Raw genomic sequence first — 25251 nt, 5'->3', positions numbered from 1 at the left:
TTCCTTGCATCAGGACATATATAGCCCCTCCAATGTGTGTATGTTCCAAGAAAAAAAAAAAAAGATAAAGGCAGACAACTCTTCACCCCATATGGTTAAGCTCTTTTTGTGCAACTGCTCACCAAATTCAGCCGCAGTTTCAGGGCTTCGTGCATCAGCTGCTTGGCTTTGCAGTCGTCTTGGTACTGATCTTCCCGCCAATTGGTAACAATCTAAGAAATACAGGAGAGGACAGATCTTACAAGCTGTATGCTGGAGCTTATGGAGAGCAGCTTGTACTGTTCACTGCCTAGTGCCTCAGAAATGGTCAGCTCAAGCTCCCTATTCCAAGAGAGACAACATCCTGAGGGCATGTCCAATAGCCTGCCTGCTGGAGGGGCAAGCCCCTGAGGAAAGTGAGGGGACAAAAGACACCCACCTGCTGGACCTGACTGTACAGAGAGGTGAGGAGGCCTTCCCGCTGCTCATCCTGTCCTTTCAAGCACGTCAGCACCAGTGACAGAAAGGGCTGCTGGCTCAGGAGGGACATACTGCAGAGGGAACAGAGAAGGAGGTATACTGCCAGGCTGGGGGATCAGCACAGCAAACACTGCCTGCCCTTTTCCCTGGACTCACCTCTTCTGCTTCTGGCGGTCCCGCTCCTTGCGGGACGATGACCCCAAATGCTGTCCTTTCTCTAGTTCTTCTCCAGCAGCTTTCAGCACATGGCCCTGCACTGATGTTGGAAGCTTGGCAATCAGAGGGGCCACCAGCCACACTCCTGATCTCTCCAGGGAGCTGTGACAACACAGGAGAGAAAAGCAGTTTGCAATCCAACTTATAATTCAGACTCATCTACAAGGGAGCTGCACGTTGGCTCTACACCTACCTGAGGATGGGTTTGGATTTGTTGCTGGCAGGTGTAGCACTTGTTGAGCTACTGATACTGTTGACTCCATTACCAGCACAGCTAGCAGAGCTGGTCTCTGCTGACTGCTGGAATACCTCAATGGTGGCCTTGGCTATATTTTCTAACAAGGAGTTCATCTCCTGGAGATAGGGAAGAAAAGACAGCCAAGTCCTCCTCTGAGAGCACCCACTGACAGGGCTTGCACATTTCAACACAACTCACTACAAACCCAGTTTGCCAACTTCCCCATGGCTGCTGCTCTTCAGGTCTCAGTCTCATTGCTTCCCTCTCAAGCTTGGCTTTCACAGGCCTGATTCCCTCATTGTGTACTTTTTCTCAGTTCCCACTTCTGCCAGGCCACCTCCCCACCAATTCTCAAGTATCCACTTCACACATCCCTGTATGGTCCCCTCTGAGTAGAAACTCACATTGTTTGCTGTCTGTTTAATCATGAGCTGCAGCTCCAGCGAGGACTGCCTCATGGTCCACTGGTCCAAATTCTGCAACACAAACACACACACTTCATGTGATTCCTTATCTCAGTTCAGACTACGACAACCCACACTCTCAGCTCCCATCATAATGAGTGCCCTCTCAGAGGGCTGCATTTTGGACAACCCCACTCTAACACCACAGCAGGCAATTACTGGGACACTCTTAGATTCTGTCAGGAGCCCGCACCTGTAAGATGCGTTTAATCCTCTGCCGCTGAGGATTTTCTCCTTCCTCATTGTCCAGCAGTCGGTGTGGATAACAAATCAGCTGCATCAGCCTCTGGGCCTGAGTGCTGCTCAGGACAGGATCCTGCAAGTCATTGCTGTCTTCACAGAGGGACTTGAGACATCGTTCTCCTACCCACTCCTGCAAGACAAAGGCAGAGTCAGCACAGTCAAACTGATGTCTGATTCCAAACCAACGCCCCTGCTTTCAGTCTCAGAGAGATGCATGGAACACATCAAAATCACAAAAGCCTTATTAGTATGCAGTTATGCCTGATAATCATTTCTCTTCATGAACTGCACTATCCTGATTCAGCAGGCGTCACGCACAGCACAGCAATCGGAACAGAGGAAACATCAACTCTGACAAGTCAGCAGTAGTGAAACACAGTAGTTGCTCTTTCTTTTGATAAAATATTGGTGTGATTTAACAGCACACAGCCACTGCCATGTCCAGGCTCCACCAACACTGCCACTTGGACTCAAAAGATCAGAAGGGATCACTTAAAATTGTTTGGTCTATTTGCTGCACAGCAAAGCTCTGGAGCTGTCCTAAATTAGGTAATTCATGGTTGCGGCAAAGGCTAAACCAGAACACGTCTTAAGGAAAAGCACACCCCTCAATTCTCAAATAATGATGGAAAACACACTGCCATACTTTGCAAACGCCAGTTACTTTACTTCTCAAAGTCTGGAAAGGAAAACTACTGACTGGATGCAAGCCATTTACAAAGTCACATATCATGAGAAGGGAGACAGAAAACTATTACTGTCAGCCACTCAATTTCAGTTGATGCTCCCTGAATGTATGTAATAAGGGCAGCAGTTTCCAAAACAAACATGAGGTAGGTACTTCCTCACACAATTTATAGTTAACTTGCAACATTTGTTAGTGCAGAATTTTTTCATATTTAAAATTAGGCAAATTCATTAAATTAAAATCAACAGAGGACTGCTACATAAGCACTTCTGCAGCTGCAGAGCAAGCCTGATCAGAGAATTATTCCACTGCAAAGTGACAACTGGAGGAGAAGAGATAAGGATCCAGTTCACCACGTACAAGTGCTGATTCTAAGCCTAGAAAGCTGGAAAGTCCCTCTCAGCAGTGGACAGCACTCTAACCATTAAAGCACAAAGACTGGAAAGGTTAAATCTCTGAAATCCTTGTGGAACCAAGATCTTCAGCTTAGATCTTCAGCTTCATCCCAGATGAAGTTTCCACTTTGCCAGTACATGTAGTTTGGTGACCCCTCCAGTGCCTGTTGCATTTCTCCCCTTCAGTGAAGTTCAAGGCAGTCAAGTGCAAGGTCCCACACTCGGGTCAGGGCAAGCCCAAGAACAAATACAGGTTGGGCAGAGAATGGATTGAGAGCAGCCCTGAGAAGGACTCGGGAGTGTTGGTCAACAAGAAGCTTGACATGAGCCAGTATGTGAGCTGGCAGCCCAGAAAGCCAATTGTATCCTGGGCTGCATCAAAAGCAGTGTGGGCAGCAGGTCAAAGGAAGGGATTCTGCCCCTCTACTTCACTCAAAGCCATGTTAGATGGGCTTGGAGCAACCTGGTCTAGTGGAAGGTGTCCCTGCTCATGGCAGGGGGTTGGAACTAGATGACCTTTAAGGTCTCTTCCAATTCAAACCCATCTATGAATCTATGAAGAAACGTTTAAATTAATTATAATCTGCTCCTTTTCCCAATCACCTCACAAAGAAGTCTATTATAAAATATATACCTGAATCTGAGATTGGGAAATCACAACCTATAATTTAAGGCATTCCACAGACATTTCAGAATTGATAGTGAGAGTTCTGCAGTATCCACTGCTCACACTGGAAATGCTAATATTTAACACATCATTTTACCAGCCCTTTACAGCTGCAGGAACCCTGTAGGAGCTCTGGCACAATTTGGTGGTAACTCATGGGTGTCTGTTGGAATGCTCACTCCTACATAACCATTGCAGCCAACAAATGGTATGAGTAGTGATACCTGACACTGCTACTCCCTGTTGTACATACACACACTTTTATCTATGTAGACTGCGACCAGCAAGGGAATATCTCTTGTAAATGCTACAGTCAGGTTTCAGTAACAACAAGTATGTTGAATTTATGATTGCAAATAGGTGGCTCCAAATCTCCTTTGGTAGAATGGTAACATTGCTATGTAAGGAGCCAGTTAATAAACAATAGCATGAGGACAACACGCAGCACCAATGTGTTGGGTTTGCACATTAATAATACAAAATACAGGTTTCAAATTGTAACACTGCATCTTTCCTGTTGATAGAATAAACTACCAACGAAGGCTAAGGAAACCCTTCAACATCCATTTTCATACACCATAGTAACATCCACTCCACTCTGCACTCCTTATTAGCCAGGTTTCAGCTCCTCAACTGTCAGTCTTCCACAAAGGAACAGAAATCCTGGTGCTGTCAGATTAGGCTAAGCAAAAGGCTTTTGTTGCTGTTCTTTAATAAACTAAACAGGGCAATGCAAAGCCCAGGGATACATTAACAGCCTAGTTGCAAGCACATTTAAGATGCATTCTGAAAGATACCATTTATCACTTCAACAAATTGTCTTTCTCTGCTGATCTTTGCCTCCAGCACACACTTCAGCATCCACCTCCCAGCACTCCCCTCCTTGGACATGAGGCCTGTGCTGTTGCCAAAGCAAAGGGGATGTGCAGGCACTGCACAGTGCAATTCTTGACCATTGCTTGTCTCTCTGTATTCTGCTAACAAAGGTGAGCAATCCTCATAGCTGATAGAAACACCACAGGTCCTTCACTGATCTTTCAACCTGCCAAACTCAACCTGCAGAAAGGCACATGGGATATATCCACCTGCAGAAGGGATAAGGACAAACCTGGGATGGGACAGACTCACCTGTTGACATATACTCCTTAGTACATACTTGGCATAAATATCTAAGCTGGCTGTTTCTACAGTTACTACTCGACTGCCAGCCTTCCTGGTGCCCAGCTCATCATCCATGAGATCATCGACACCTCCAGGGTGGGAAAAGCCAGAGCCTTTCAGTTCTGCATCTCCTAAAAGAAAAACACAAATATCATTTAATCAACAATGCTAACCACAAAGCCTGACTCAAAAAACACCCTGAGCTTTTGTGAACTCTGGGATCAGTGATCTCTCTGCAGCCAAGGGATTCAAAGCCTGTTCAGAGCCCAACCAAAGGGCTACAGACAAGCCACATTAACCAGAACAGATCTCCTCTGGCCTTCAGTACAGCAAACACATACAGTACAGTGCCTTTCTCCCACTCCCCTCACAAACATTCTTACAGGTTCAGGCTAACACAGGTACACACCCAGAACAAAGACAGCCTTCAGCACTGCAAAGACTGCTCCATCCACAATACGGTTCTGGGAAGCTGCCAGTAAGTGACGGTCACAGGAAGAGCGGATTCCCACCGTGGGTTTGTCTGCAAAGAGGACAAAGGGGAAAGGCAATACTCAGCAGGAGAGAAGGGCACGGGCTCCAGAGCTGCCTGAGTTATGTGCCAGCAAGTACCATAAAATCCAGCTCAGTGAATCCTGAGGCCAGTCCCTTTCCTAACTGTAACATGAGGTCCATTTAATTAAGTTTCGTGAAGCATAGTGCCAATCACACTGTGACAACTGAACCATGAAATCCAAATGGGGTGCAGTGCCTGTGTCGTGAACTCCAAGCTCCAACAGTACCCTAAAACCTAGAATACAGGCTGGATTTAGAAATCTGAGCTATCAGGATACTGATGAAGAGCCAAGAACAGAGTTTCCTGGACTGCTTCCATCATCAGACAAAAAGGGAGTGCTGTAAAACAGCAGCTTCTGGCACCAAGTTAAGAGGCTATACAAAGTTCAAGACATAAAAAAAGAAGTGATCATTACTCTAATGGTTTAGTGACAGCAAGGCCACCTCTACTGGCTGGTTTCCTGCCTCCAAGAGCCTTCTCCCCAATGTGCCTGGCTACCATGGCATGACATAAATGGAAGGATACTGTTCTTTGTCCTCTGCAAAAAGCAGCGTATCAGGCTTTGCCTGCTTTATTCAAAGCAAGAAGGTTATGATCTCTAATCATAAGGTCTAGTATCCCTCTTCTTGGGGTGCGAGAGCCTCAGTACTTTCACAATAAAGGCTCCATGTTCATTCACTTACTGCCGTCTTGCTGGCATGGGTTCAGCTGCGGAGTCTTAAACAGATGGAGTAAAATCCGGCAGGTCAGACGTGCTCCTGGTTCTGAGTCCTGTTCACTGCAGGCTATGTAAAGAAAACAGCCAACTGAGATTTTTTAAGCACCAGGACAGCTGACTCTCAGTCCAAAAGCTATTCACAGTGCACTGCCCTGGAGCAGCCAGTTGAGAAGCTCCAGCAGCCTTATTGTATTTACAAATATGGAGCATGTGTAGCAATTAACATGGAAGTGAGCAAATCCATCAGTATTATCCCCAGTGACATGCACTGCATTCTGCTTGCTCCAACTTCACCCTATCAAGAGTCTGGATGCTGCAATCCCCAGAGTAAAGTTGGGCAGGCTGGTGGCAAAGCAAAGGCAGTGACCCAGGTGCTGTAGGCCCAACTGGTCAGCTGGTTGCTCTAGCCAAAATGCTAGGCTGAACTGTACCATCACTGGGAGGTGTACTGCTGGAGTTCAGAGTTGAGTATACCAGTCACACAGTGCAGCTGGTAACACCTCCCCATGCTTATTTCAGCTTCCACACAAACTCTAGAGAGCAAGGCCCCGAAAAACCTCAGCACAACCAGTTTTTGATTGAAATAAAAAGGCCAGAAACTCTCTATAGCATCACATTCAATTCTGAAGTACAAAAGAAGTATGCTTTACAACTTGGAGGCATGTTTCACAACTATGGGGTTCACTGAGTATCCATTAAGGATTGGCCTGTGGGCCAGAACTGAGACTAAGCCCAGCTTTGTGCAGGGATGCACTTACCAGCATTGAGGAGGGAGGGGATAGCAGCACAGCGGATCAGGTCCTCCAGCAGCAAGCACTGCCGGGCTATGAGAATGGCAACAAAGGTGGCCAAGGAATCATGGAAAGACAAGTCACTGACCTAGAAGAGAGGAGATCAGCCAGTGATCACAACAGCCTCTACCTCATTCCCTCTGTCAGCAATTCCTCAGCTTGCCTAGGAGCTGGGGGGCAGAAGGGCCCATAACCCCTGGTCAGTGTCCAGGATCAGCCCAGGCTGCAACAAACACCAAAGGCAGCCCCCGGTATTCAAAGCCTTTTCCCTGCCCTCAGAAGACAAAGCCTCCATCCCTTGTTTATTTTTGCCTTCTCCCAAGGGATCCCTCCACTCCTGCTTCAATTCCTTTTCCCCTTTTGAATGTTTGCACTTGCATCAACATTGCAGAGGAGATCATTGAAGCCACAGGTCCCATTATTGGAGGAACAGCACAAAGCTTTGAGCACACCCAGCCACTCGGCACTTAGAGACTTGCAGTAGCCAGTTAGCTCAGCACACAGGATAGCAATGTCGTTCACCCTGTTAAATAAATAATGAAAAAAGCAGAGGGTCAGCTTTGCTACTCATGCATGCCATCAGGTCAGCCATTCTTTAAGGGACCCCAGTCTTCATCCTCCTTCACAGCCCAAGACAGCCAAGAAATGGCTACTGGCTTTCTTACTCTCACCTAAAGATTTTACTATCTCAGTAGAACCTCGAAAGTTCTGCCTCTCACCTGTCTGGGTCGTGGTGTCCCACACACACGTGCATAAGTGCATTGCAGACGAAACTGTAGCGGTTGGCTGGGTTTTCATTGAGGCTCTTGCCCAGGTTGGTGTAGGTAAAGTTATGTGCAGACGGATTTTCAATAGTGTCAATCATGAACTCTGGTTCCCACAGCATGTTGGAGTCAGATGGCTCAACATTGCAATAGATTGTGTTCTTCACCTTGGAGCAGAAGTCACTAACCAGGACAGAAAAGAGATTAGGAACACAAAAAACTGCTGCCACTGAACTCTGGTAAGCAAAGACAAACCCTCCCTGGGCAAGAACATGTTGAAATTCACAATCTCTGTGTACCAACAAAGACTGTCCGGTTTGTTATTTTCTGTTCATTCCTCTTTTGTGCTTGTATTGCAGGACATACTGAACGTTCAGTTTATTTTCCATATCAACCAGAACTTTACAGAGTTTCTATCATTCCCTCTCCGTACTCCTCTTCTGTGGAGAGGAGATTCACTTCCTCATAAGTAAGTAATTCCAAATGTCTGATAATCTATCCACTCACTCTCCTTTGGGCCTAAGTCCACTACATGCTTTTTGAAATTTGTTGCCTCAAACCACAAGGCATAGTTGTATCATGACTTAAATGGTGGCCCTAATGGTGCTCTCTGGTCTGTTCTCCACTCCTTTCCAAAGAATACATAGCATTTAATTTGCTGATTGTTACTGTACACTATAATGACATTTTGAATTATCTGTTACAGCTCAAAGGTCCTTTATCCAAATGGTAGGATTACTAAGAAGCAGAGAACAACCTTTAGGATGTCATCAGCTTGGTAGGAACAGAACTCTCTCCGTCCACCCTCTAGGGGTGGGGTAAGTAGAGACCTGTGGCGGTGCAGAGGACTACTGAAGGCAATTTACCAAAACAAACTTGATGATCTAAGAGTCAAGATCACCCACTAAGTCATTACTGCCTGTCAAACAGGCCACTACTCACAAGACCTTAGTTCACCATAAGGAGTATCTCAGGGACAATCCCATCAAACAAAATCACAATGAAAGGTTAAGCCAAGGTACTATACTGGGCAGGACCCCTTGCATCTCAGCTGCTTCAGACTCACCTAAAGAGCTCCCCAAATTTACTTTTGAGGTGACTGCAGGAGGTATACAGGTCGTAGAGATAGGCCAGGATACAGCGCTCTGCTGAGGAGCCATCCGAGCGGTTCATGCCGTGTTTCACCACCCCACACAGACTGTACAGAGGCAAAAAAAGAAGTGAGCTGAATCCTCAGGCACAAAAAGTTGCCACCTCTTAGTAATGACACAGGTAGGTACCTGCCCCTTACAAAGCCCCAGAATATACACTGCTTCCTTACACACAGCAAGGGGAAGACACCCTTACCCTTCGAAGACCTGAGCCATCTGGTCCTGGTTCAAGATAAGGCAGGAGTGGTAGTGCCTCAGCACAGCCACGATGCACAGGCACAGGCTGGTGGTATAGCTGCCAACAAGGTCGGAGGATTTCAACAGCAGTTCTGCCTCCACCACGCTCAGTTCATTCAGCAACTGCACCCAATGACAGAAAAACCCTTCAACAGCCACAGGGGTAAGGTATGGTCAGAAAGGGAGGAGGCACACCAAACCCACAGCCTGTAGGACCTGCCAGGAAAGGGATGCCAGGCACTTTCTGCTTAGAGAACAGTTGGTAACCCCACACTTAGGAACAATGCCTCAGGCAGTATAAAGGGCTGTCAGGGCTTGGGTGTCAGAGGGTGATTGGGATATGGCCGCAGGTAGTATCAAGCAGCTTGTTTGGTAGTTCTATCCTGCATAAATCTCACTTGGCTATCCTTTTCAGCCTAACAGCCCCAATTCCATCAGCAAGGCTTCAAGAGACACCTGGTACAGGCTGCAGAAACAGCAACAGGATTTTAGCAGAATCCAGAAGGCAGTTTGAGCTGCCATGTGCTAAGAATCTTTCCAGGGGAGTAAGGTAGGCAAGGTGCCAAAAACAGACAATCCCCTTCTCACTCAGAACAAGGCCCTGCTGCAACCAAAGACAGAGACTAAATGCAAGTCCTTTGGAGAAAAGCCCAAAGTCTCTGGAAAAATAATCCTCAGAATAGAACATGTAAGACTATCTGCCACAAACAACCTCTTCCTAACAGCTGCAGCCCAGAAGCATCACAATGGCCACCTAATCTGACCACCTTCATGACACAGGTCAGAGGGTCACCAATGACCCCCAGAGCAGGTCAACTATCACAGCACAGATCTGTTGCCTTTCAGGGAGATGAATCCCTCCCCAGGAAGCACCTGAGCACACTGCCCTTACCTGGATGGCAAAGTCGATAAGACCACTGATATTGAGTGAATACTCCATCAAGTCAAATATGAACTGCACGTGTTGCACCAGAGGCAGGTGGTACGACATTCCCAAAGCAAAGCTGGTGATCTGTTCCAAGACATTCCGAGATACCTGCAAGTGCAAGACAACACTCAGTACTATGTCCCCTTGCAGAAGTCCCTCAGTGGACCCACCTCCCTTTTCCCCTCCAGGAAGCTGCTCTCAGTAACACAAAGGGCCCAAGAAAGACAGCAGTCCTGAGATTTTCATACCTGAGATGTGACCTGGTGCTGATCAAAGTGAGAAAGGTGCTGGAACTTTGCAAAGATATCTTCAGCTGTTGGGAATGCTTCTGGCTTGCTCTTTTTCCTCTTCTGGCCTTCCTCTCCACCTACCAAAGTTGGGAGGATTAAAAAACAGTATTAGGCTACCTTCCTCACCAGAGGACTAGACATCAGCCATTGTCTCCTGCCAGTCCCTCAGCAAGACCAGCTCCTTTCATGCAGTATAGCCAAAAGGCTGAGTCTCTGACCTTGACAAGGACCAACCTGAGTTCAAAACAAACTGCTGAGGAAGGAATTCCTAACCTCCAGAATGACAGTAGGGCTATTCCAAATCAAGGTACTCCTTGGAGTACCCTTCTGTTTTGATTTAGAGGTATACCTATTCCCTGATGAGAACAGGCATTCTGGACTGGAGATGTTCAGCCTCAAAGTTTGTCAGAGAACTCCACCTTTTAAAGTATTATCTTTCTACCACATTTCACATTGCCTTTCAGGCATCAGACTAGGAAAGAAAAATTGTAGCCAGATTCTCAGTTGATGGACATCAGAGGCTTTCTACTGGTTTTGACACAGATATTCAAATTTCCTGTCCTGTGGATCTAGTATGTGCCTGAAGCATAATGGCGTGACACATTTAACCAAGTCTTTGTCAAATATCCATAGGCAAAGTATTTTTTGCTTCTTGTGCAAGGATCTAAATGCAAGAAAATATAGAAAAAAATCTGAGAAGTCAAAGTTTTGGCCAGGGTCTTGTTCTGAACCTTGCATGACTCAATTCTCTTCTGAAGAAAAGTTCAATTAAACAGATATTGTCAGCAGGAAACAGACTGTCTGACTTGCTAGTCTATGTTTGAAAACAGAGCACCGTTTCAGACTCTCATTTGCTAATACCTCTTACCACACACTGCAGATTACATAAAATCCTTTCACTGTCAGACTCCAGACAAGGGAGCCAGCCAAGTGGAAAGATGCTCCTACTTCAGAAAGGAGTGTCTCTCTACTAACCTGTCTCTGCAGTACTCTTCCTGTTTAAGACTTTTAGAATGTCTTTGGTTATTTTCTTGATGGTGTGCCGAGCATCATCCCGTTGTTTTCCAACTCCAAAAAGAACTACCAGCCTTTGGTTACACTCGTGACTGCACGACTCCTCCTGGGGAACCAAAAGAGACGACTGCATTAGCAACTACGAGTCCAAATGCCTGAATCTTCTTTCACATCTGGATCTCTCTAAGGAAAAGAAAAGCTTTATCTCAGTAGCTTCTCTGTGAGTAAGCAAGAAGATATCCAGAAAAGCACGACTGCTCCTTACCCACTCAAAGCAGGGAACCACAGCCTCACAAGAGCACAAGGGGAGCACTTACAGGAAGGTCTCATACCTGAGGAATAGGAAAGTGTGTTGCGTACTGGATGTGCCGAGGCTGGTCATACAGGGATGCAAGCATTCCTTCCACAGACTTATCCTTCAGCAGAGGCTTTGCTTCCTTTTCAGGATCTGGTTTTTCAGGGGAAGGGCTGGCTTTAGATTCACAATGCATTGGTGGAGAAAACATCTAGGGAGACATAAGAAAAGGTCATGCAGCAGTAAAGATTGCTGAAGGAAGGTACCTCTGCTGAGGCCTAGAAAGGAGTGAGAAGAGGGAGGGAGGGTTGGAGAAACATCCAGTTCTTAGGGCAGTGACCAAGGCAATGTGCTAAGAGACTATTCCCATTTGTGCTCCTGGTCCATGTTGTACATTGAGTTAAAAACTATAGGAAATAAATAACTAGGGCTTAAAATTTTGGGAACAACCACTTCCACAAAATGGGTGGATAAATGTAGGGACTATGGGACTTCTCAACCACCACAAGTTATTTTTATTACTAAGTGCTTCAAAGTGTTCTGCTGCCATGAACTATGCCCACAAGTACTATGAAGAACTGTAAACCTGAAGAAGTACTGAAGGCCACACAGTATGGTGACAGCAGAAGAGTATCTTGTCCCAGGATCAAGAAAATCCCTGCAACAGTAACTGGTCACTCCCAATCTCCTGGTGCTATCGTGGTCATCCATTTCCCATCCACTTCCAAACAGCCCACTTCCTACCCTGCCCAAACATTGGGCTGGCAGTGGCCTGAGCGTTAAGAGACCTCAGGAATGACTGGGATTCACTCTACTGTGATGAACTCTGCATAAACAGGTTATATGAACCTTTTACAGTGTCAACTGTCATACAATCCAGCCACTCCCAGCACACTGGCTCTACAGGAGAGATCTGCAAATGCAAGGCACATGCTACACACCGACCTATTAACTGAGCAGGTAGAAAAGGCAGGAACATACCGAAAAGTCTGTCTTTTCCATGTCATCAAAGAGCATGCTGGGGTTGTGGTCAATGTCCATGGGTTCTGAAAGACCTGTGTCCTGGGAACAGAAAGAGCAGCTTTAATTCTCAGTGATGCATCAGGGAACAAGACAGTATTTGTTGACTACAGCACTTGATGCCCATGTTGGACAGTGACAGCAATATGCCAACAGGTCGATGGTGCCTGGCAAGTTGGAGCCTAATACACTGCAATCATCATGGACAGGCCTCACACAGCACCTCACGACATCCTGTTCTGTTTCAAACCATGCAAGATCTTCCTATCTACCCCTTTACAATCTGAGGTTCTTTCCAGCCACTTAAACTGAAATGCTAAGGTTGGGGGAAGGAGGAGCAGGAGTCACTGGTACGTCCTCCAGCACGTAATAGCAAGGAGGCTGCAAAGCTGGTAAAAATGGGCAAGCAAAACACAGAGATGTGTACAGGAGGGCCATGGTGCTCTCACCTCCAGCTTGATGCCACTGTTCCCCTCCCCCTCCTTCCTGTCATGCTCCTCAGCAGGGTCATCGAAGGGTGAGGGCGGGCGAGGCCCGTGAGAATCCATGGCAAGATCACCCCGGGAGATGAGTGTGCACATGTAGATGTTGTGAGAGAAGACATCGTGTCGGATTAGCTCACAGAACAGCAGCACCAGGTTAAAGAACTCCACCTTCTCATTTTCCTTCCCAGGATCAGCTGAAAAAGACAACACAGACAGCCAGGGCTATCAGAGCTCTTCTGCAACACTGAGCAACACCAGTAACCTAATCTAAGGTGTGGGAAAGCGTTTCCCGATATCTCAACACAGTGACTGGTACACAATTCTGAGGTTACAGCAGGGACTAAAATCAGAAAACCCAGTTTCAAAAATTAGCAATTAAGTCAAACGCTCTCCAGTGTCACAGCCCAGAGGCACAGGACTTTAACCTCAAAAGTGCTATTCCTGGGTGTACAAACAGTTGCCTGCATCATTCTGAGCTGCATCCTATTCCCCTTAATCTGTTTGCAGTACTTCCCCTGAAAGGCTATTCCAGATCTTTGTCACTGCTTAAAAACCACCCTCTAGTTCTCAGCCTGAAGTAATTCCTGACTAAGCTATACTCATCTATCCTTGGCCAATGCTCTGTTAATAGAAGTGCTTCTGCATTATCTTTCTGTCATCTGGTCCTGCAATTTGCTTTTCCTCTCTTTCCAAGGTAAGCTCTGGATTGCAAGGAAGCCAGAGAGAGAATTTAGATACACCCAAGACCTACACACAAGCAAACAGCGCACAAATTCAAAGTTTGCAGGAGAGGGAAAGCTAGAAACTGGGAGATCACAAGTTCTTATTACATACTTAGCATAGGAGCTTGAGTGTCAAGGAACTGCATAAGGACATCCTGAAAGACAGGAGCACTGGCTGCTGAGAGGGAGCCTGAGGAGATGGAGCCCTTCTCATCCACAACTTCGGAGTCCCCACATCTCTGCAGAAACAGAAAAAAGTACCAGCTGCTGACACAGTGGAGAAACTTCCTATCCATAAACTCCAAAAAAAAAATAGAATTTTTTTATCTTGCACTTATAGGCAAGCCACCACACAGGTTTCTGTCAGCTACTTCAGAGTCTCCAAGTATGCCAGTGCTTCTGCACTGCAATCAGCTGTCCTCACATGTATCCAAGAAATGTGATATGCACCATCCCACAGGCTCATTTATGACCTACACTGGGTTAGATGGAGCAAATGCCATCACTAACAGCACCAGTGACAAGAGGCACTGTACTGATCAACCTTTGCCTTTCCGTGTAACCATAGTTAGGTAACCTCTGCTCTCCCCTACAGCTGAGAGTCTTCCAGGAGTAAGGACCTACTTCAGCCTCTATCTCTGCCTGACGCTTCTCCAGGAGTTTGGCCACCACCATGGCCCTGTGGCGTCCAGAGCGTTTGTAGCTGACAGCCCACTCGCACAGCAAGGCCACCACTGCATCGTCGTCCGGGGAGATCTGTTGACATATAAGCACTGCAGTGAGAACCTGAGTCAAACAGGAGGGGGGAGCAGATAGAACAGGGAGTCTACTTCTAATAAAGTACAGCCTAAAGATTGCTGCATTCCCCTCTTCCTAACAGAAAGGATGGATGTCAAACTAGAGCCCTCCTCCCCTGACTCCATTTTGCAACATGAGGTGAACCATAGCCCCTAAAAATCTCCAGACTGACTCTGCTTCAGGAATCATCTCTCTTCCAGCAGCACATCTATGAAGTGCTAATCACAGCACTGAGTGAAACACAGCTTCTTGACAGCATTATACAAAGTGTGCAAACAGCCAGTGCTGCGGCCCACTTCCAGGAACCAATACAGTACTGGTTGCACTATGGTCCTACACATCATAAATACGTCACCTCCCAGGCTAAGAGGAACCTGAACTGTGAGCTCCCAGACTTCCAGGAAGCAGCAGCCAGCCCAGAGTTTGACAAGTTTACTCCTCTCAGACACATAACAAGTCCTTATCATCAATCTGATGTCTTTCATCAGGAGACTCTTCTCAGCTGTGTGAATTCTCCCAAGCTTACACGTATTTGTTAGTGTAGACTTTCTAGAGCACAGACCCCCCCCTCTCACTTTAGTACCTCCCTAACAAGGCTGCATGAAATCCTTTTCAATGGAGATCACATCTCTTGGCCAAAGGCCACTACCTAGTCAGCTCTCTGCAGACACAGGACAGTAACAGTGGGATATAAACAAGAACATAGCCACGTCCAAGACCAGGGCCCAGCAGCAAAGTCCCAGGGCACCTCATGACTGTCTTTAGTTGGACCCAGCCCAAATATCCTGTTATACAAGGAATCCAAAGAGTTGCTGAAGTCAGATCTTTCAAAGCTGTGACTGTCCAGAACTTCTAAAGTGTGCAAGACACGGCCAATAGTGAAACCTAGAAGAGAACAGAGAAGAGAAATGCATATTTGGCACCTGGTACAACAGACTGTAGAGCAATACTAGATGTGTTTCCAAGGTCAGAAAGTCCTACGCCTCGTATCAAGACCAGTTCCATGAGGAAGAAAAGATGAGTTGTAGTTACAGGTAACTCTCTTCAAAGGGGAACAGAAAGTTTGGACCCTTCAGCCAAAAGGCAGATGGACCTTTCTCTAAGGGAAGACTGCTGACTCCCTGGGGCCCAGGTTGGGGACATCATATCATGAAACTTCCTAGCCTGGTATATCCCTCAGACTAATATCCATTACTGGTCTCCCACACAGGGAGAGATAAAGTCGCAGTGTGTAATCCAAAGGTGATCAAAAGGGACTTCAGGGCCTTGGGACCATTAATAAGACATTCTGGAACACAGGTTATTTTCTCTTCTACTCTTCCAGTTGCAGGCAATGACACTGGAAGAAACAGATGGGCCCAGTCTATTAACACATGGCTCTGTGGCTTGTGTCACCACCAAAATGCTGGTCTTTTTGGCAATGGGATGGCCTACACAGCACCAAGTATGCTGGACTGTTCAGTGCATGAGGAATTGGTTGGACAGTCACATCCAGAGTGTAGTGGTCAAAAGCTGAGAGTCCCAATGGACACCAGTGACAAGTGGTAATGGAGACAAAGATCAAGTGCACCCTCAGCAGGTTTGCAGATGACACTGAGCTGAGTGGTTTGGTTGACGCTCCTGAAGGATGGGATGCCATCCAGAGGGACCTGGACAAGCTTGGGAAGTAGGCCCATGGGAATCTCATGAGGTTCAACAAGGCCAAGTTCAAGGTGCTGCACCTGGGTCGGGGCAACTCCAGTGTCAGTACAGGATGGGGGATGAACAGATCAAGAGCAGCCCTGCCAAGAAGAATTTGGGGGTGCTGGTGGATGAGAGGCTGGACGTGAGCTGGCAACATGAGCTCACAGCCCAGGGAACCAACTGTACTCCGGGCTGCCCAAAAAGAAGCATGACCAGCAGGTCTAGAGAGGTGACTCTGTGCCTCCTCCACTCTGGTGAGGCCCCACCTCCAGCTCTGGGGTCCCCAGCAAAGGAAGGACATGGACCTGTTGGAGCGAGTCCAGAGGAGGCCATGAAGATGTTTAGAGGGATGGAGCACCTCTGCTATGAGGAAAGGCTGAGACAGTTGGGACTGATCAGCCTGGAGAAGAGAAGGCTCTGGGGTGACCTTATCATGGCCTTTCAGTACCCACTGAGAGGGTCCTACAAGAGAGCTGCAAAGAGACTTTTTATAAGGGCATGTAGTGAGAGGATATGGGGGAATGGCTTTAAACTGAAAGAGGACAGATTCAGACTAGACATTAGGAAGAAATTCTTTACTGTGAGGGTGGTGAAACGCTGGTACAGGTTGCTCAGAGGAATCCTGGATGCCCCATCCCTGGAAGTGGTCAAGGCAGGTTGGGGTCCTGAGCAACCTGGTCTGGTGGAAGGTGTCCCTGTCCATAGCAGTGGGGTTGGGACTAGATGATCTTTAAGGTCTTTTCTAACCCAGGCCATTCTATAGTTCTATCAGAAGTTTCTGTGAGCTCATTGCCCAAGGAAAGTTGAACCAGCCAGGCAAGGGTTCACCTATTTTAGCATCCTGACTCACTGCAGTCAACTGCAGATTTTAGGGGAAAACATTGGGGTATAGCATGTGTACAAGAGTACAGTTCTCTGGTACACATTTCTAGCTTCCAGTAACATAAATTCCCCCTATACCTGAAGAAACAGACCCATGTAAGATTTTGCCCTGGAAAAAAAAAAGAGCCATTTCTTTCCCCCCCCCAGCAGTAAACACGAACAGTAGCAAATAAGAAAAATCAAAGAGAACAGCCAGACTGGAAGTTTGTCAGGGTAACACATGGAGCAGGGGAAGAGAAACTTTATCCTACAGCAAGTTACCTGCTGTGGTTTCCTGGCACTTGTCAAACGACCAGCGAACCTCCACAGCCTGGCCACGTTCCTTTATCTGCTGCTCGATCTCACGCAGCTTTGCCCGAACCTAAAAGCAACGGACTTGTGTAAACAAACATAAGGATGCCTTAGAAGTCCTGTGAACAAAATTATCAGAAAACAGAGAGCATGACAGTAACTCTACTTAAGGTTAGATTTTGCCCATCTTCCAAGGACATCGCTGTTGCTTATAGCACAATGGGAGCAGTTAATTCCTGGGGAGTGAGACAGCACCTCCAGCTCTGCTTATCACACAACATGAAAAGAAAATTCTGAAAGAGCTAAGACACAGCTATTATCTCAGACCACAAGAGCTCCCTTTGCTGAAGGCTGCTCACCTGCTGTGTAAAGGCTGAATTCCCTCCTGGCATGGGCAAGTTGGATGGGGCTATAGGCAAGTGGTCCAGTGGAGAGCCAGTTTTTATCCTGCTATCAGTCAAGGAGTAATGCCACACAAGGGCACTCGGGCAACACAGAATTATACTCTGCAACAGATAGAAAGGTAAGTATCATTGAGCAAATCAAGGTCAAAACAATTAAGTTACACAACTTTCTACAGAACTAACCACTACTTTACCCTATTGCCCAGGCACTCATCATCCTGTATACAAAATATTTACTGTTTGGGTGGGGTTTTTTTGTTCTGAGCTCTGAAAGAGTCTTTGGACTATACTAGAGTAGAGAGGAGTAAACTAGAATTTTTTGCTGCACTGAGTTTCTTGCCCTAGGGATGCTTAGGAAGCCAAGACCAGAGTTCCACGTTATCCAAAAGCAGCAACATGCTTCAGAGCTCTCCACTGCTTCCAAACAGAACTTATTTTCTACAACTCACACAGTCAATGCACAATCCAACCCTCATGGTCCAGGAGCAGCATTTACATGAGGGACTTACAGCCCTCAAAAAGAGTAAAGAATGAGAAGAAATATGAGGTAACAGACCCAAACTAATTATACCATACTGTTTAATAATCACAAGTGTGATTATAGGGATTATTAAAATAACAATACCATGTTATATGCATTCTCATTCTTTTATGATCTCATACACTTACATAAATACAGACAAAACTTCACTGAACCATTCCTACAATACTCCCCTACAGCTTCTGGCTCACAAGGAGACAGACATTAAAGACAGACAACCAAGGCTGTTTTAAACACTCAAACCAAAGAATCTGCCATATCTTGAGATGATCTGAGCAAAGGTCAATTATGCACAGTGTTAGAAATGCATCTCTTTCCAGCCTGACTTCACCCAGCTCAAACTTCCAACCATTGGATCTTATTCTGCCTTAGCCTTATCTATCATCAGTGGATCAGAATATCTGTAGATCTATCACAAGAGCTCTTCTGACACTTACTGAAGATCAGATCATCATTAACCAATGTCAATTTTTAAGCAGGTTGTGTTCAAAGTCAAATCAGCCAAACTTTTGAGGTATATATGCTCAGATATTCCCCTAAAGTAAGCTCCCCAAATAGAGGATTTTTATATTAAAAAGACATGTTTTATCACATAGAAAACAGAAAAAAGAACCCTCTCAACTTCTTTAACAGAAAGTGACCCAGACAGACTTAAAAGGAATGCAAAGGGGTTATTTATAAACCCACACTGCTCTCTAATCCTTGCAGAAAAATCCTTACTTCTAGCCAACCGTACTATAGGAATTTTCTTTCTACCCTGTTTGAGAGCTGACTGGCTGCTTCTTGATCCTGTCAGGGCTCCTTCATCTCAAGTTTCTCTCTTGAGCAGCAGGTTCCCAAGCTTTGTGCTCTCTTCCTCTCCAACTCCTGCTCCATCCTGCACTCTCTGGGACCTCCTCTGCTTTAACGAGCTTCTTTTCTCCCCTGGAAGAAACCAACTCCACTCCTTCTGCATGGACCCACCTGACCTAGTCACTCTCCTCTTGAAGGAGAAAAACACAGTCATGAATGAATACACACACTGAACAGAACTCATCTATCTCTTTCTGACACAAGGACAGTAAGGACTGAATCCCACAGTGTCACGAAAGCATCCGCCCTTCAAAAACCTACCAATAAGGCTTTGGCAACCTTGCCCTTTCATTGCAATGTAAGGTTTAATCGATCCCAAGTATAAAAGATTATGAATTGAGAGTAGTTCCTTTTCACAGCCTGCTGCTACTCCTAAACCATTAAATTCTTCCATAAAGTGGGAGGGGTTTTTTTTTTGTGTGTGCTGATTGTTTGGTTGTGGGGTTTTTTTTTGTTCTGTGGGAACTTTTCTTCTGACGTGGGGATGTTTGCTTTTAAGAGCTGACAAAATTACAAAGCACTTTCATTTCTGGCATCATTTCCTTTCCTAAATGACAACCTGCTATTGACATACTCAAGATGAAATAAGCCTCTTTCTCATCCCTTCTTTTGTAAAGCCTTCCAGCCATGAGAGGCACCTGTGAGTAGAGCAAAAGGCTCTATTCCAACCCATTTTTCTTATGCAAGTCAGTCAAGGGCACTGCTACAGCACTGATGTCTGGCACAACAGCTCTTTAAACACATCAGCCACGACAATCATGGTTTGATATTTCTGTACTCAGGAAGCTGCTGACTCAGACTGTAATGATTTTTCTGTGATGGCACACAATGTAAATTGTCCCTGTTGACCCCACAATCACCATTACTTAAACCTACCTGGAGGATGCAGCTGAGCCCATACACCACTGGCCGGTGCTGGGGGCACAGCAGCAGGTCGCTGAAAGGGCTGGGAGGAGGATTCCCTGCAGCTGGCTGAGGGGTGGGAGTTGCAGGAAGCGCATTCCCTGTCTGGGCAGACAGGATGTGTGGTGGGTGCCCACCAGCACCATCCAGCTGCATAGCCAGCCTGCGGGTGCAGAAGTAGGCCAGACGTCTGGACAGGTAGGCAGACTGCACAAACTCCCCCGAGTACTGCAGGGAACACAGGGAGAGGGGAAAACAGCCTTGTCACAAGCAGTACAGGTGAAACCCTTGACATTCCCAAAGTACTGCACCGTGTGGGCGCTGCCTTGAAGAGGCAGTGCATTTTTACAGAGCTCCTTAGCATCATGGATCACCCACTGGCTACTAAGCATCAAAAAAACCTTGAAATGCTCTATGGCAGTGACTTCATGTATAAAAATGTACCCACACCCAGCCTTCCCAGGGCTTCAAAGGTTTGCCCAGAATGTTGCCAAAGAAATAAAGAAAAGCACCTTCCATGTACTGGTGCATGAGTACAACTATCACAGCTGTGACATGGGGGCAGGGATTACCAAATCCAGTGCAGAGAAACAGGGTAAAGGAGAGAAAAAACAGAAGACAACAGGACTAAAAAGATATCCTTGCATGAGCTAAGAAGGATGCTCACAGGGACACTCCCTGGTGTTCTTGGTGCAAAATAGCTCATCATCCCCTTTTGCAAACAGAAGGGGATTGACAACAGCAGAAGTCAGCACTCTTCTAAAGCAAGCTGGGCTCATATTTCTCACCCTCAGCAGCAAAGGTAGGAGCATTTTCAGAAATTCATCCTCTCCTGACCGTATCTTCTCAAAACATTCAAGGACCCACGTCAGGAATTCATGCCGGTCCAGCATTCCATCCTGCACACGGATAAAAGCAGAGCACATGAACACAAGCTGAAGTAACATTCAATAAGGTAAGGCAGAACAGCAGCAGCTTGCTTTCCAACAGTGGAAAAAGCTCTGCAAGTTCACACAGTTCTGTAGTACCTCTGATCTAATACTGAGCTCAAAACTGCATTTAGTCCTAATGGTCTATTCACAGAAAGAGAATATTCTGCAGAAATAAATCACCTGACATCCATTCCCGAGCCCTCCCCTGCTACACACCCACCCAGCAGCCCTCCAGGTCCCTCACCTGGAACATGAACATAGCCAGTTTCTCATTGTAGTCCCACTGCTTCAAAGCCTGTTCCACCTCTTGGGGCATTGGTCCTGATGGTGAACCACAGCCTTGCCCTGGGAGCTGCCTGTAGAACTCTGCAATCTTCTGCAGCTGCTCTGACAGGTATTTGGTGATGATCTGTGTCCATTCTGAAGAGGAAACAAACAGGTTACCAGTGAGCACCGTGGTAAACAGGAGCAGGAAAGAACCAGTCTGGTGCACAGGTGGAAACCCAAAAATGTTCCTGTTGTTTGAAACGGACAGAAAGACAAAGAAAGAAAAATGAGGGCCACAATATTAGCTTTGCTTGTGCCATGGAGGTGTGAGGGAGGAAGAGACATCCACAGAAATAGAGAACTTCTGAGTCTGTGGGGCAGGGTTACTTTGTACTGGAAAAGTTGGGAAGAAAGATTCCTCAACTGCAGTTGTTGAGAATCAGCAGGCAGAGAGAAAAGACTTTCTAGCAGAGAGCAGTGTTAGGCCAGTCTAGTTCAGCATCCTCAATAATCTGACAGACAGCAGAAACACTGGAAGCACTTCAAGTCTGAACTTGTTCTTAATCTCTTCCAGCTATCAGTGTAAAGCCACAATCAATAATTTTTAAAAAAGAATTGTTTTTACCAAAACTTAAGTGTGTAAGAGACAAAGTCAAAGTGAAAGCATGATTACACTCCTCTGGGACAATGCAAATTGAAGAACATGAAACAAACAACACTTAAGAGTGTCAGCAGTAGGGCCATAACCCAAAGGAACAGGAAAGCAAATGGAATAAATATATGTAACAAATCAACCAACCTCCAGACACAGAGTTAATAAGCCTGTGTAATTTTTATACCACAGATAAATAAGGTGTGTGATCAGCTCCTGTAGTCCCAGCCATACAAACCAGAGGACAGCCAGGGGAGATCTCCTAGACTGCAGCAATCTGGAGCAGGCCAGGATGTAAAGGATGCTGGATCCAGTAATGCTTAATGAAATTGGAAACACAGACAGGGAGTAACAGACCAAAATTCTCTGGGAAACATACTCGCTTGGAAAGTAGCTAATCAGTCGTCTCTGAATTGTAACATTTACAGTCTTTGTAAGGTAAAAAACCCCCAGGTTATACTGCAAAGGAGCTCAGAATTTAACTGGGGGAAAGCAGAGGCAGGCTCTCAGGAAGTGTTTGTGGCTGCTAAGACTTATTTTTCAACAGTGTACCCTCACAGGTGGGCCTGTTTCAGTTATGCACATAAGCACATAAGGACTTATCAGCAGGAAACAAGTTTATACGGATTTTCAGGCTACCTCTTCCTAATCAAGAGCAGGCTGAGAAGGAAACACCTGTGATGGACAAAATCAGTGCTTCACACGAAGTGCTTACCAATGAAGGGATCAATGACATGACGCTTTTTCACCTTGGTTTCTGTGATGGCAGCATAATAGGCACAAGTCATTTTGATAAGCCATGCTGCTCTCATTACTGGAACAGTGTATTTTGCCAAATAACCAAAGACTTCTTCCTTCTTGCTAAAGATGGGCACCTATAACAGGATTGAGAGGGAGAAATGAGCCAAGGACTTGGATGGGAACTATTCCAAAGCAGCTACATCTGCTGCAGGTGCTGCAAGCTGTGAAAAAGGTAAAAAGGTAAGAGACTACTGTGTTGCTCTGCATCTCAAAAAGCCTACTGCAAAAATTCACCTCTGGTCAGAAGGCACCAGTACCAGAGCTGCATTTCAGTATAAACAGAAACAAAACAAATTGAAAGAAGAGAGAAAACATAATTATGTCACTGTAAATCCATGCCCTGAATGCTGCAAACATCTTGGAGGCCATCCTCCAGACAGCATCTAAACAACTACAGAAGATACAGACTAAGGACTGATCAGAAACAAAGTATCTGCTGTACAGACTGAAGACAGGACTCTTCACTTTGTAAACAAAGCACAGTGGTTACAAAAGTTTTGTAATATCATGAATACCCCACAGGAGACTGTGAGAAACAGAGAATTGAGTAACACAGTAGGAAGGAATTCATTAATCCAAGATTCAAAATTCAAGATCCAACACAGGAGGATACCAGTGAAATCATCAGAGAGCAGATCTATAAACCAGGAAGCAACAACACATCACAGGAAAAAGTACAGCTGTGGGGCTCATTTCCACACAATACTCTGGAGAGCATATATAAGGAATGAAACAAATTCACAAAGAATAGAACCATTTGGTAGATACCTTTAAGTCCCTGAACTACTGACAATTCAATTATTTACCTGCTATGCTTCCCACGTTCTTCCCAATTACTCTGATTCCTCCAAGACATAAAGGCACAGACTACTTGGCTACTGACAGTCACTGCCTTCCCATCTAAATCCACAGTAACTGATGGAGCCCATTGCAGGAAAACTGGGGAAAGCCTTGAAAGGTTCAAGCTTTCACAATGACCTCAGGAATCTGGCAGCAAACAGCCAAAGAAAGACACAAGGACTAAGTTTATAAAGAGACAGATTGTGGGAAAGTCTGATTACTTTATTTCCTCTCAAGAATGACTCAGGACCCCAAGGAACAGACAAATTCCATCTTCTAAACTATGTGCTCCACTACCATTGCACAACTGGGAGTTCTGTTTTTCCACAAGGTGTACTAGATTCCCAAGTTCCTTGTTTATAGGCCTCCCCTGAGAGAGAGCTCCCTCCCCTTGCTGTCGGGTCTGATAAAATGCAGGGAGACCCTTTTTTCATAGTCTACAGAATTCAAGGCTACAAGGGAAATATCTACCCCTAGAGCCCAGGGCACAGAAATACTGTACCCTGGTTGAGACCAAGTGATAGCACATATACTCTCCTCAGCTTAAAACCAGAAACAAATCACTGCAACAGAAGTCTGGGAAGTCACTTAGCTGATTATTTTCAGTAGTTCTCACTATGGCTTTTGACAACCTGAGAAATCCTCCACAACAGAAATGTCCTAATCTAAACAACAGACCAAAGACAACAGTGGCAGCTCTTCTGAAAAACATCTAAACCTTAAAATAAATCAGCTGTATCCTACAAGCCAAAAGGCAAAGCTGGACACACCTCCAAACAACAGACAAGGGACCAGTTCTCTGAGTGGGGATGACTACAGTCATCCAGGGCTCTACAAATCCTGGATCCACTCTTCAAACCGAAAACTGCACGAGATGTACAGATAAGAAACTTCTCCAAACAGTAAAAACCTTCAGAAACACTTCAGAAACAAGCCCGGATTAAATTCTCTGCCCTGCCAGGACACCTCTCCTGTAGCATACCTTCTTAGCAAGATGAGTGAGGGGCTTAGTTCCAGCCAGGTCTGTGAACCAGTTGTTTATGGCACTCTGAGAACGTGCTGTCACCAGCCAGAAGTTATCCTTCTGGTTCACCTGGGGTTTCCGCCTCCCCGTGTCAGGCAGTGTGTTGCACCGCAGCTTTTCTGCAATAATACTGCTGAAATTCGAGCTGATCTGGAAGAGAAAAAAAGGATTAATTACATTTCACGATTCAAAGATCCGTTTTCTGCGTGCTTAAAGTCTTATTTATCACTCCTACCAGGAGTATCGACTTTTTAAACACAAAAAAACCAGCCAGTAATTTCCTTTGTTATGCTTGCAGAGATGAATGTTTCCAGAGAACTCATACAATAACCAAGCAGGGACTGGAGATGGACACAGCACTTCATAAATACCTATCAAACCAGACAGAAGGCGCTTCTCAGACAGAAGTCAGCCAAGAAAAACAAATATCCTGTGCTCATTGATTGCCTTCCAACCCAGGTCATTACTAGTCCTTCTGTTGGGGAGGCCAGGAAGTCAACATCTTGATTTCAGAGACTGGAAAAATGGAGCTGAAGCCCGTTATGTAACTCCTCTGTTTAAACTGCCAGATGTTTCAAGAAATCTTACTTCTCTTTTACCATGAACATGATGTAACCAAACCAGTAAGAACTTTCCCTCTCCTGGGATCGCAGCCTTCTGCTTTAACTGTAGAGTATGGGGAGTCCCAGATGCTGATTTTACTGAGACTGCAGATACAGACCTGCCCCTAAGATGTATAGAGCAAGGCAGGAACTCTCTTGAAGAGGTGGGACACAGTTCTAAAAGAACGCAGAACTTGGACTGCAAAGAAAGAGAGGGTCAGGTCCTAAAACCACTCATTCTAAAGGAAAAGGTCTCCTGGCTCTCGGCACAGAGAAG

At 45.8% G+C, this 25251-nt stretch overlaps 1 protein-coding gene across 6 annotated transcripts in view; it reads right to left on the bottom strand.

Annotated features, from left to right (window-relative positions):
- The window catches only part of MED12 (mediator complex subunit 12), a 36459-nt gene that overhangs the window by 10605 nt on the left and 603 nt on the right, over positions 1–25251 (bottom strand). For 5 of the 6 annotated variants that reach the window (XM_032702483.1, XM_032702485.1, XM_032702488.1 and 2 more), the window contains exons 3-32: positions 24331–24522; positions 22423–22582; positions 21033–21208; positions 20645–20755; positions 19830–20084; positions 17516–17662; positions 17127–17226; positions 15049–15185; positions 14127–14258; positions 13615–13741; positions 12745–12974; positions 12257–12337; positions 11313–11486; positions 10942–11086; positions 9925–10043; positions 9641–9784; positions 8708–8871; positions 8427–8558; positions 7316–7543; positions 6975–7119; positions 6564–6684; positions 5771–5872; positions 4941–5054; positions 4499–4662; positions 1571–1750; positions 1318–1389; positions 869–1029; positions 616–777; positions 419–530; positions 123–212 (exon numbers count right to left, since the gene is read on the bottom strand). In XM_032702483.1, coding sequence (XP_032558374.1) covers positions 123–212; positions 419–530; positions 616–777; positions 869–1029; positions 1318–1389; positions 1571–1750; positions 4499–4662; positions 4941–5054; positions 5771–5872; positions 6564–6684; positions 6975–7119; positions 7316–7543; positions 8427–8558; positions 8708–8871; positions 9641–9784; positions 9925–10043; positions 10942–11086; positions 11313–11486; positions 12257–12337; positions 12745–12974; positions 13615–13741; positions 14127–14258; positions 15049–15185; positions 17127–17226; positions 17516–17662; positions 19830–20084; positions 20645–20755; positions 21033–21208; positions 22423–22582; positions 24331–24522 — 4377 coding nt within the window. Of the gene's footprint in view, positions 1–122; positions 213–418; positions 531–615; positions 778–868; positions 1030–1317; positions 1390–1570; positions 1751–4498; positions 4663–4940; positions 5055–5770; positions 5873–6563; positions 6685–6974; positions 7120–7315; positions 7544–8426; positions 8559–8707; positions 8872–9640; positions 9785–9924; positions 10044–10941; positions 11087–11312; positions 11487–12256; positions 12338–12744; positions 12975–13614; positions 13742–14126; positions 14259–15048; positions 15186–17126; positions 17227–17515; positions 17663–18857; positions 18982–19829; positions 20085–20644; positions 20756–21032; positions 21209–22422; positions 22583–24330; positions 24523–25251 lie in introns of those variants that run through there. The other variant, XM_032702489.1, reaches the window with a different exon arrangement.

This window comes from Chiroxiphia lanceolata, chromosome 14, assembly GCF_009829145.1.
Source record: "Chiroxiphia lanceolata isolate bChiLan1 chromosome 14, bChiLan1.pri, whole genome shotgun sequence".
In the NCBI taxonomy this organism is placed as follows: domain Eukaryota; kingdom Metazoa; phylum Chordata; class Aves; order Passeriformes; family Pipridae; genus Chiroxiphia; species Chiroxiphia lanceolata.
This window is presented reverse-complemented; position numbering and strand designations above follow the sequence as displayed.